This window comes from Scaptodrosophila lebanonensis, unplaced genomic scaffold, assembly GCF_003285725.1.
Source record: "Scaptodrosophila lebanonensis strain 11010-0011.00,11010-0021.00 unplaced genomic scaffold, SlebRS2 tig00001412-arrow-pilon, whole genome shotgun sequence".
NCBI lineage: Eukaryota > Metazoa > Arthropoda > Insecta > Diptera > Drosophilidae > Scaptodrosophila > Scaptodrosophila lebanonensis.
Genome location: NW_022060739.1, coordinates 5,581,941 through 5,593,951, shown reverse-complemented (window position 1 = coordinate 5,593,951; position 12,011 = coordinate 5,581,941). Strand labels below are relative to the sequence as shown.

Below are 12,011 nucleotides of genomic sequence, written 5' to 3'. Positions count from 1 at the left end.
ATACGTCAGCACGTCGAGCTGTCAAGATATTTGTATTTAATTGTTATGCTTTCGATCAAACTATTGATTGTTATTTATTTGTTGAGCCAAGGAAAAAGAACGTACCCTTTCGGGATATATAAAATGGATTTAATTGTCCACACAGTAGCCAAAATATTTGATTGGTAGGATGGACAAATTATTTTGAAATTGATATTTCAATTGATCATTAAACCTGTCTATGGATTGTTTAAATTTGCGGTCGCTTGTACGGGTTATCTGGACAGATGCAGGCCTGGTCACCGGCCTAGCTTAAATTATTAATGTATTTTAAATGGTTTCTGTTTTATTTCAGTTAATGGGAAATAAATAGCTTTTAAAATATAGCCCTTGTAATTGTATATAGCTGATTTATAAAATAAAAGTCCAAGTTAATTTTTAAGCGTTAAGTTAGCATTGTGAACTTTTTCTTTTTTATTTTAGTAATAAAAAAAATTAAGTAACAAGTATGTTATAAATGCAGACCTAATTCAAGTTTTTTAATCACCACTGTGGTAGATTCCGCAATCATGTGGTGAAATTGAAAGAGCGCCACCTGGCGTTCATTCGGGCCACCCATTTTGCATTTAAGTTCAATGACATTTAACATTTATTGTGTTATGAAAGCAAAAAGGCTTATGTGAATATACTATGTTAATAGCCATTTGGATACCAGACACCACCAAGAAAGGGCTTTAGCTACTTTTTACTATGTTATTAAATAACATACAATATAGTAAGAAATAATCATGAAAGGTTAACATTTTGTAAGAAAACTGGCTGAATATACTTACTTATGAAAAGTTGTCTATCAATTCTACCCCAAATTTCACACCACACATGCATATAGTATAAACGTTTATTTCCAATTTATTATTTTAAGCCGATAAAAATAAATACCCACCGATAAAAAACTGCATTACAATTTAAATAAAATCGTAGTCGATTTATTGTTCGATAACGTGACTTATAATAAAAATACTCAGTTTAATATTTAACAAAATTAAAAGCAATGAATATGAGTACGCAGTTACGTAAAGCTATGCAGGATAAATTGTTAAAAGTTTAACAAATATTATAATAAGTAAGTCATATTAAGTTTAATTAGCACAATGTGAGAATGAGTTGGTGGGGGAACACAATGTAGACACAAACTAAGCTAACTGTGTATATAGACAAACGCTATAGTCTAAAAAACGTTGTAGTCTAATTAAAAACTAAGGCACCGTGTTGGTTGCAATCGCAATGGGCCACGTCGTTGGTCCCTTTAGTACGATATCCTCCAAGGCATGCTTTATTTTGATAAAGCGACGTTTGAATTCCAGGCCACAGCCTTTCGATAGTCTGAAATCGACCAGAATTTTGCCATCCATTTCAATGATGTGTGCCTTAAAGACCAGGCGAAGCTTCCGCCTATCAATTGTGGACACTGTGACAACGCCCTCGTCGTTGACCTTGCAGGTGTAGCCACCAAGACGTTCGATGGTGCTCACCAGCCGCTTGATGGTGTCATCCCATCGGGTGGTCACAAAGAAGCGAGTCATGCGTCGCACCAAGCGTTGGAAGTAGTTCTGCGAGGCAGTCTGTGTTTGATTCATTTGTGTGGCTAGCAACAGATCATCCAGCAGGGCCGGCTGTGAGAAACAATAGCTCAACCGTGCCTCCTGCGCAATGGCCAGATGCTCGTCTTCCCCTTCATTTCCGCCATTCAAGCGACGCTTGCCCAACTTAACATCAAAGTCATCATCGTTGCGCATTGTTGGCATCGGCTGCGAACAATAGTTGCGCGATATGGAATCGTCCAGATTGTGACTAAGATGAGCGCTAGACTGCAAGCGCTGACGCTTGGCCTTGGGTGAGCAGATCTCCAAGGCGGCTGCAGAGTCCACGAGGTCGAAGGAGCGATCTTTGAAGAAAAAAAAAAGCAAATATTATAGAAAGATAGTTACGCATTTGCTTGAATATTTAAAACAAATTAAATGAAATGCACGTAATACAAATAAATTAAAATTGCAAATAAACGAAAGCAACGCAAAAACCATTTGGTTTTTGGTAATAAAGCTCTATGGAATATTTAAACACCATACAGCTAAAATCACCAAAGAGCAAATAATATGCAAAACATAAAAGAAAAACTGAAGAGGCAAAATTGAAGGTACCACTACATTCGATCGATCACTTGTTAAGTCCGTCGTTTGGGCCACAATCGTCAATGCTTTGGTAATCTAGCTTTATGAAGTAGTCAAATCTATCATACAGCTAAAGCGCCAAAGCATCGAAAATGCACCGATTGCACAACACTGTTTCAAGTTATTTTCAACACTGTTGAATCAAATTTGGAGCGTCGCTTATGCATTCCACTTGCAGCGCAGGCACACAGTTACTCTCAAGATATGAAAAACTCCATTGAGAGTCACTAAGTACCTGACCAGCAATGTGTGCATAATAAATGTTTTCTCCTCTTTTTTAACACGGGTTTCATAACTATACAACACTGGCCAATTCAACTTACCATTATCCGCAAACTGCATGTTACACCACTTGTGATCGAGTATTTTGTCGAGAGTGAGGCGCGCATTGGGGTTTGTGGCCAGCACTTTGCGCAGCAATGAAATGGCTAATGTGTCCAGCTTGCTCCATGGCGTCTGTGTCTGCCACCGATTATTGTCCTTCCAAATTATGAATTCGGGACAATTACTAGATGGCTGGTCCCAGGGCAGCTCTGCAAATACAGCAAGTTAAAAGGATTAGTATAAAAAAGGTAAGCTTCTTTAATTTTGGTACACGATTAGCGTAACGATTTCAATAATGTTGAAAACTATGGATGTGCCTGATCAATAATAATCAATTAATGATTTAGGTATCGGAAATTAAAAACACGCAGATTCATAAATATACAATATGCAAACGCGGTATTATTTAGTAAATTATAAATGTATGATGGATTAATTTAGTGTAGGCACTTTACACATTTAAATTGGTTGCTTTGTAACTAAAACAAAATTGCAAATGAAAAAAAATCTTAAGCACTTAAAAAAAATTTGGAATCATTTAACATTTAAATGAGCTGTATTTATAGATGCATATGTATGTATTTATACAAATTGGAAATGTGAAAACAAATGAAACCCATTTACACGTCAGGGCTAACAGATTAAAGGGCTTTCAAATGTGCGTTTGCGATTTGCAGTGTTGCAGTAATGCCATGCGAATATATTATTCAAATGAGTTGTATTTATATAAATGCAAAAAAAGTGGTTTATACTGTTTAAATTTTTGCGTGCAATGTGTACAACATAATTGTTGATTTTTGTGTGCTGGTGGGTGTGCTGTTGTTTTAATCATGCAAACAGTTTACAGTTAATTATGCTTTGTTGGCAGTTATTTAATGTTGCTGTTATAGTAATTGTTGATGTAGTTGTTTGTTGGTGCGTTGGCAAGCAATTTAAGCTGGAGCTTTGGTATAAAAGCTTTAGATGATACAAATTGCAAAAACAATCTACAGCTAGAATACCAAAGAAACAGCAAAAATGAAAGTGAGAGAGAAAACACAAAACTGATATTGACACATGACTGACTGAGGCAAAGAGATAAGAGAGAGGGAGAGACTTGTAATTGTGGCTATGAGACCGGTGTAAGAACGTTCCGTTAAATTGTGCGATGATGAACGAGAGCGAGCTGGTGTGAGAGCGACCGAGAGGGCGGGTGTGTAGGCAAACGAGCAGGCAATGCAATTAAACGAGTGTTCTTCCTTGTTCTGTTCGAGTTACTGTTGTTAATGGGTATGTTTTAATAAATGTACACATATTTAAATACGTACATAATTTATAAATTACACGAGCCAACAAAAAAAAATGCACACACACTGATTGTAAAAAAATAAATAAATAAATAAAAACATAAAGCAATATGGAAATTACAATCACGGTTCCCTTTTCTTCCCTTTCTTATCTTGCTATAGCTTAATTTATTTCATTAGTTAGTACTTACCACCCGCGAGCATCGTGACTAGGATGACACCACAGGACCAAATGTCCGCAGGCTGTGCGTGGTAGGGCTTTAACAACACCTCCGGCGCCACATACGGCAACGTGCCGCAGCGCTTGTCCAGCAGTCGTTCTTTGCCTTTGCATCTGGATGGGCGAGGGACAGAAACGCAAATGTGACAGTTGGTTGGTTGGTTAGTTGGTCGTCGGCGGCAACGTTGGGGTTCGGGCATGTAAAAGGTGGACCAATAAAAGAGAGAATGAAGTGTAGGGATAAAATACAAATTAAATAAAGTGTGTCTGCAAATATCTGAGGGTCTGTGTGTGTATGTATGTATGTACGTATGTACATATGTATGTATGTGTGTTTTTGCTTAGTCAAAAGTAAAGTTAGGAAATAATTAGAAATAATAGTAAATACACACATACATACATATGTATATATGTACAAACATGGAATACATACACATATATGTTTGTATATATAAGAAGGTAATATATGTATGTAACAAGCATATATTAGAGTATGTTTGTAAAAGCTGCCAATTAATTTAAGGTATTGTTTTTCTCTCCAGCTGTTATATCAGCGAGAATGAAACTCTCTTTAATGTTAAAAAGCTCTAAGCTGCAATTCGTTGCTCTCTAAGATATTACAATTACTGAAATCTGGCAATTATGCACACATAGCTTAATAGCTAAATTTGTATGTCGAAGTCACCAAATATTGGCCGTTTTTTTGATAATCCCTACAGCTTTTTACGACAAGTGACATCTCTAGCAATTATTTGCGCATGTAAATTTGCAATGGTTGCTTTCCAGCCAGAACTCCCATACTACATTAGCAAACTGTACAACCGCACTGCACTGTCCACCGTAAAATATTCGCTGTCATCTGCATGTAATCCTGCGGGCATTGCCAACCTCATGGTTCGGGTTAGCAGCAGCGAATTAACAATGGTGTTTCCTTGCTGGCTATATCTGTTTTTTTTTTTTTTTTTTTTGCTTTGCATCTATATTTTGCACGCTTGTGTCAATTTGCCAGAGGTTTAATATACATACATATTTATATAATACATACATATACATGTACATAGTAGTTATGTATATTTTTGTACCCAATGGCTTAAATAGTAGGAAAATTGCTTGTACCTAATACCTAAACATGGTGGCCATGCCAAAATCCGAAATTTTCACATTGTCATGCTCGTCCAGTAGGAGATTCTCGGGCTTCAGGTCACGATGCGCGATGCCACGCTGATGCAAATAGTTGAGACCGGACAGGAGTTGGGTGAAGTAGCGTTGGGCCTCATGCTGTGGCATTCCTATATCGGGCTCTGTGAAATAGACGGCAATGGAAAGAAGCAGAGAAAATGAGTCAAGGGCTTGATTTACAGATATGTATGTATAAATAAGAAAAAAATATATGTATAACCACATGCATACATACATATGTACTATGTATATAGTAGATGCTATGTATGTATGGTTAATTAAAATGCGACGCTGACAAGGACAGGCTTGACAGCGCAGCAAATAACTGGGCGACAACTATAAACATGCTATGTACATGTGCGTGTCTGTATTTGCCGCCTTAATTAAATTATGTGGTAAATACAGTCGAGATTCAAGCCCGCTTGCCAACAACAATAGTAAGCACAACAAATATGCAAATTGATTAGCGCTCAACTCAACTATATTTATAAACTATTTCTAGTTGTCACACACAGCAGTCGCAGTTAAAGGGGAATATGGCACAAAACAGCAAACATACAAGAAAATCATATTAGAGATGTAGACAGTTTTTTAATCAAATTTACGCCGGAGGAATTGTTCACTGTATGATTTATATACACATTTGTATGTATGTATATCTACTAAGTACCATATATATTTTTATCTATGCTGCTTTCTAGTTTTGGTCCAGGACTCTGTGTCCAGTCGTCGGTATCCTGTTGCAGCCTGCAACGCACAAGAGACGTGCAAAAACTGAAGCTGAACTAATGGAAAATTTGTGCAGCAGTGCAAAAAGTTGGCAAACAGCAGCAACAACAGCTTCAACAACAAAAACAATAAACATCTATAGCACTCGACGCACGTGCATGTGGGTTTTGATGTTCTTGTTGTTAGTGCTGTTGTTGTAAAGGTCCTGGGGATTTTTGCGTGTGTGTGTGTGTGTTTGTGAATGCGTGTTTGTGTGCATGGCTGAGTATGAGTTTAAAAGGTGCAGGTGCAAAAAATTTGTGAAGCCCCCTGCTGCGTGTGCAGATCCTAAAGATGGCCACGTAACTAAATTCTTCAGCACGAACAAATCTTAAAACCACACCTAAAAACTCACGCAGGACTAAAGCTAGGCTTGAAGATAATAAAATTGACAATTCTGGTTGTTAGTCCAAATCATTCTTTAAATAATTCAATTATGGTCGAGCATATCATTCTTACAAGAATCGCAAACATAAATTGTCCAGAAATTATTTTTTATTTTATTTATATTATTTTTATTGGCATAAAAAATATGCGAATATATCAAAATGGTAACTATTTACTATTTATGAACTGCCCTTCTGCTGTTAGCAACATGATGAAGTGAAATCATAAAGTAAATATTCGTGGTTGTTGAAGAAATCATAATAAAGACAGAAAACAATTTTCGATCGATTCTACATCAATATTCTTTATTGAGTTTTCGGTACAGAGAAAACGGAATAAAAAATACTCTCAGAAATCAGTTTATACCCCCAAATCATTTCGGGGTTATTCTTGGGGTAGTATAAAACTGTTGCTTACGTAACATGAAGATTGAAATTTAATAAATCACATATACTTTTAAATATGAATACCTTGTTTACGAGCAGTTTGACGATCATTGCCAGAAGAATCTACTTTATAGCGTCTTTATTCGTATAATCACGACTCATGCCCATCTCTAGTTTGGCTCGGCATGTGTGTTTGTCTTGTGTGTGCACGTCTGACTGTAAGCCTCTGACTGTATTCCTCTAAGAGCTTACAACGTCATTGGCAGCCAGCAATGGCAAAACAAAAACAAAAATGCAATCAACAGTTTTATGAAAAATTAATCAAAACGACAAACAATGTAAATGTTGATTTGTGTGTGCATACATATGTGAGTGTGTTTGTTTGTACGCAACCTTTGGCCTGTGGCAAACAAAAGTTATGAGTTGTTTTTGTTGTTGCTTGAACTTTTTACCTGTTGGGCTTTTTACCTTGTGCCATCGTCTTCGCCTATCGGGCGCCGCCAACAAACCTAGACCAACTAACCAACCAACCAGGCCATCTGAAGAGCAACTCCACACTTTTGTGTATTTGAAGTGTTCTGTTTTTACTTGATGATATTTTCTTATAAAAAAGCTTTGTGGCAAAGAAAAATCATAGCGGGAACGTCAAAGGTAAACAACACAATAAGCAAAGCATAAAACCTCGACTCTGAGGCAACTTAAAAAGTAACGCAAGCACATATACGCGGCCAAAAGTGGCTCAATAACAATAGAAGCAACAAAAACAACAGCAATAGCGAGAGTTGTATTTGCCAGAGTCAGCAAGGCAGACACTCTCGGAAGTGCATTTGAGATGTGAATCGACGTAATCAACACACACACACATACACCGCACACCCACACACAGAAGGTGGTGCCCTTTTTGAATTTGCTCAAGACTGACAAATACGAAGTACATACTATACGCGTATGTATGTACACATACAAATATATAAAATATATCTTAGTCTAGGTGGCTGCAGTTGCCAGGCGACAGATTGCTTTCGATTTACCTTTCGCTTGATTGATTGTCAAACACAGTCGGCCCGCCCATCCAGCAAAGGTAAATCATTCATTCATGGAATGTTGTCTTTTGGTCGTAAGTCCCACCCTAAAACCTCCCAACAGTAGGCGTCAATTCCTTTTGTGTATATAATGCCTTTGTAGTTGGTTTTTGGTTCGTTTTCTCGAAGGTGGTTTATTGGAAACTAACACAATAGGCGACAGACAGAACTTGTGTTTATTTTATCTCACTGAGAAGTTCAACGAAAATATGTAAGAAATGGAAAACAAAGCAACTGTTAAAACAACAAAAAGCTTGCTCAACACTCGGGCCGAATGAAAAAGCGTAGAACTAAAAAATTCGTATAATAAAAATACTGGACTCGTAGCAGAAACATGTTACGATTTTATTATTTTCAATTTATACCAATATGGATTTTTAATGCAATTTTTACATACTCTGGTGTGTTAAAGTTATGTGCTTATAGAAAGAAAATTAAAGTCAAAACCAAGAAACTTTTAATGCTGTGCTGAACTTTTTTTCCCCTCATTAAAAACTCTGCTTTTAATACTTGTATATGCCCTACGAGCATAGCTTCTTGGACTAATGAACGCACTTTCCCCCCGCCAGGTCAAATATTTCCCATTTTAGTAAGCTAACATAATACTACAACATACTCTTTTATATTTCTGCATTTTTAAGCTTTCAACTTGTATTAAGTTTTTATTAGTTAACTCGCGAACTTGGCTTGCATCGCAGCGCCATTAATAAATCATTTCTTTTGAACTCGGGGTGCTCCTTGTGCTCTAAAAGGTTTCAGTTGAGTATAAAGAACAAGAACCACCACATCGGTGTTTTTAATGTAATCGTAAGATTTATTATAAGTAATTAAACCTGCTTTTGATGCTTAAAGTGGCTTTGGTTAGGAGCATAATTCAATCATTGATGTAATTAAACCATATATTGATGCTTCGGCTAATTGCTTCGTATGAGAAGCGTGAAAAAGGGCTGGTTTTTAATTCAATTCTAGCCAATATGTTTAAATCACTTTTCTGGGCTAAATGCTTAGCACGGGAATCGCCGAGAAGAGCAGTATCTGTATTTTAATATGTTGTTTATGAAATTAAACCAGGTTTTACTGCTTACAGTGACTTCGTTTAAGTGCTACGCATGAGAAGCACAGAGGAGGGGCGGTTTTAATAAACTCTACAAATTAAATTAAATACATAATACGGTTCACGATGAAGGTCGTCATTGCTCTGGCTATTAACCATGTAATTCATAATTAATTTTAAGTTACAATAATACGATATTAATTGGGAAGAGGGCTGGCTCCAAATCAACACTAAATATTTGAAATATATTGCTCTTATGTTTAACAGATGGTATATGCTTTTATTTGTCCCAGAGGCGACAAAGAACTTCAGAGTATTTCTTTATATACATACATAACATAGCTGGCCGTATAGGCTATACAAATTGTCGCTATGCTTCGAATAGCAGATTAATATTCTATGCTTTTAAGATTATTAGTATTTATTTAATTATAATAAATATACAACAAAAGTATGTCAATCTGGCATTTAAAATAGCAGGATTGTGCGTGAGTGTTTCATCTTAACTGCGAATGCGTCTGCCCATCCCTATTCCACGCGTTTCTATAAATTTAAGAGTTTACTGTAACAGTACGTGTCTGATGGCGCGCCTGTTCGGTATGCAACAAAAATTGTGCAATCTATGCGGGCAACGAAACGAAACAAATGAATTGGGAAGTCTGATGAGCGGTGGGAGGGGTGGGTCCTTGTGGCTCTGTGAATGCGCGTGTTTGCGTGTGTTTGTGTTCGCAAACTGCCAATGATATAAATAGCAACCAATATGCAAATTAAACATAATGGATACAGCTTTGCATATACAGGCATACACAAAAGCGCTTATCTGCAAATGCGAATGTGTGTGTGTGTGTATATATGTATGTATATATGTATGTATGTGTGAACGAGTGTGTTTAATTGTCTGTTTGCGCAAATGCATTCATTAAGCTTATGGCAGACAGCCGCCATACAGTTTGCCGCCCATGGTCATTTATTAATTCAATCTGTGCGTATGTACTCGTACTATAGTATGCGTAAATTATGCTTCAATTATAAATGAAATTTCAAATAATTTCCTCATTAAAGATACGCCTATAGAGTATAAATTTAAAAAGAGGTACATGAATATGTGTATGTATGTATTTATAATAATTTAGCGTTAAGTATTTTCCCCCCAGTTATATGACAGACGCAGTCTGTGCGGCTGCCTAGCTGTGTGTCTGTGGGTCTTTGCAATTAATTATGTTGAAATGCTGTTTCTGGCATATTATTTTATAGCTTTCATCTGCCACGCACTCTTCGTATACATATAGAATACGAGTATCTTCTCGCAAAGTATGGCCAAAGGGTGAATCGCTTCTGTATTCTCTCATCTTATTTGTATGCGCTTTAAAATTTGTATTTGTTTAAAGGCACATCTGATGATTTTCCCCTCAAACCAAAGAGTCACGCCAGCCAGCTAGCTATCTTGGAATATATACATATACGTTCAGTTCATACCTACAATAATAAAATGCAATTTAATCCTGTTTTTACAGTTTCCTGTGCGCACATGATAAATGCATTTCAAACAAAATGGAAGTCAGGTTGCCACTCAAGAACTAAGTGAGTGTAGCTTTGAAATGGGAGGTGGCAGTGCGTTCAACAGCTGCAGCGGAGAGTATTCTTGATACGGAAGGTGGCACTAAAAGGAAACTGAGCTCCAATAAATCAAAACATAAATGCAATAAAAGAAAGGTAGCTGGGTTTTGGCGACAGAATAGAGCAAGCAAATAAATCCAAAATCTAATGATTTATGGATGGGAATATGTAAAAAGAACTTAGTTAAAATAACGATTTGTGTAATTTTTATTTGGGGGATACTAGTAATTGAAACTGATTGGAAACAAAGTTAAAAGCTGGAGTTCTTGATTGCCAAAATAGGAATTGCTTGGCTGAAGTATATTTAGAAACTATGACAATTTTTTGATATAGATTGGCTTTATGGCAGCATTTAGAAGGGGTCCACCAACTTTAAAATGTAAAATATTATTCAAGACTGCCAAATATATTATTTCATTAAAAACATTCAAATATAGAACAACGGAAATTATGTAAGGTCAAGGAATTATTAATTTAGAATGTTTATGGCTAATCAAGTCTCCCTTAATAGAATTACTTTTGAATATATAGTAAGAAATGAAAAACGATACCAACACCTCTAACTCAAAATTCAAAGTGCTCGTAAGTTAACGCCAACATCAAAGAAAGTATTGAGCTTAAATATCAACATTTTATTCTTTCCTTAGACCCTAAGTAATAAACTCATGGAATGTATGTATATTCTTTCAAAGTCCTTTAATTTTTCACATATTAAAGGTTCTATTCTTAGCATATTCTGAACAATACTGCTTGCAAATAGGATTTATTGATTTTCAATATAAATATAAATATAAATATATTAGTTGTAATGTGGTTTCGTTTCAGTGCAACTTGCCAGCCAATTACTCTTGTACTCTAAGTCCTTGTTGTATTTGCAATCGTTCCAATAATAGATGGCGACCTCGCTTGGAGGCAGGATTCTGTGCATTTGCCTACAATTACATTAAATGTCACAACCCCGCCCGCCGCCCACACGCCCATCTCATCGCGTCAATTTACAGTCAATGCACTGCACTGGGCACTCTGAAAAGGACGCCCAATTTTAGCACCCACTTCCATTAGGCGCACTCTCGACGGCTGGCTCTGTGAATTGTTGCCTCGCTTGACCTTTCAGGCTGTTAATATTTATGAAAATGGCAAACGTGCAATGTACCTTGCCACACACAAACACTGACACACATACCCACCCACGTTATAGCTACAGTTCTGTCCTGCCCTGTCCTGTCCTGTCTTGCCCACAATGTCACCATTTGCCAGCAGCTTTATTTGCTGTCATTCCTATGTATATATAAGTACGTTCCGACGTTCGCTTCGTTTGCCAAATTGTCAGCGTCGTCAGCGCTAGCGTCAGTATCGTAGTCATAGCCATTGTCGTTTTTGTTGCAACAACAACGCCAGTTGTTGTAATCAAGATCTGTATCTTGTCATTTTGATTTGTCGGTATGTCTCTCTGTGTGCTCTCCTGTTGTCCTCTGTACTCAGTACTCTGCTGTGTCGGCAT

General features: G+C 36.8%; 1 protein-coding gene across 1 annotated transcript in view; it reads right to left on the bottom strand.

The window, feature by feature from the left end:
• Positions 1 to 943: 943 nt before the first annotated feature.
• Positions 944 to 12,011, bottom strand: part of LOC115631485 (serine/threonine-protein kinase grp) — a 28,174-nt gene continuing 17,106 nt past the window's right edge. Inside the window, exons 4-7 of the mRNA XM_030528240.1 lie at positions 5,161 to 5,338; positions 4,009 to 4,151; positions 2,531 to 2,740; positions 944 to 1,924 (exon numbers count right to left, since the gene is read on the bottom strand). Of these exons, the coding sequence (XP_030384100.1) occupies positions 1,236 to 1,924; positions 2,531 to 2,740; positions 4,009 to 4,151; positions 5,161 to 5,338 (1,220 nt within the window). The 3' untranslated portion in view covers positions 944 to 1,235. The remainder of the gene's footprint in view (positions 1,925 to 2,530; positions 2,741 to 4,008; positions 4,152 to 5,160; positions 5,339 to 12,011) is intronic.